This window comes from Nanorana parkeri, unplaced genomic scaffold (assembly GCF_000935625.1).
Source record: "Nanorana parkeri isolate BGI_ZX_2015 unplaced genomic scaffold, ASM93562v1 scaffold2136, whole genome shotgun sequence".
Classification (NCBI taxonomy): domain Eukaryota; kingdom Metazoa; phylum Chordata; class Amphibia; order Anura; family Dicroglossidae; genus Nanorana; species Nanorana parkeri.
The window spans coordinates 195097-195497 of NW_017308404.1; the positions used below are offsets into that span (position 1 = coordinate 195097).

General features: G+C 60.6%; 1 protein-coding gene across 1 annotated transcript in view; it reads right to left on the reverse strand.

Moving 5' to 3' along the window:
* PIK3C2A (phosphatidylinositol-4-phosphate 3-kinase catalytic subunit type 2 alpha) overlaps nucleotides 1-401 on the reverse strand; it is a gene marked incomplete at its 5' end in the record, with an annotated part of 40727 nt that overhangs the window by 30638 nt on the left and 9688 nt on the right. Inside the window, 1 exon segment of the mRNA XM_018572803.1 lies at nucleotides 106-302. Coding sequence (XP_018428305.1) covers nucleotides 106-302 — 197 coding nt within the window.

Genomic DNA, 401 nt, shown 5'->3' on the forward strand with positions numbered 1-401 from the left:
CTGAAGGCCGGACATCACCCTAAGAGCTGCGATCGGCCCGCTACCACTGAACGCACCGCTGCAATCAGCGGGAACGCATCACCGAGGAGTCGCAGGCGACCTTACCTGGACACCCAGCCGGTGGGGATGCCATGAGCAGCGAATATCGTGAACTGGAGATGGTCAGCGGACCCGCGCGCCTCCTTCACCGTCCGGCTATTACCGGGGTCCATGGCGGCGTTACAGGAAGAGAAGTGAAGTTGCAGCAGCTTGTGGACCGCCATCGTCAGGTGCTGTAAGCTCTCCTGCAGAGGACTCTCAGTCTCTGGAATACCTGCATTCAATGCACAAACCGTGAGTACAAACCATGCAACAGGCCGCACAGATTTCCCGCTGCGGTATTGGGGGGGGGGGGGGGGGAC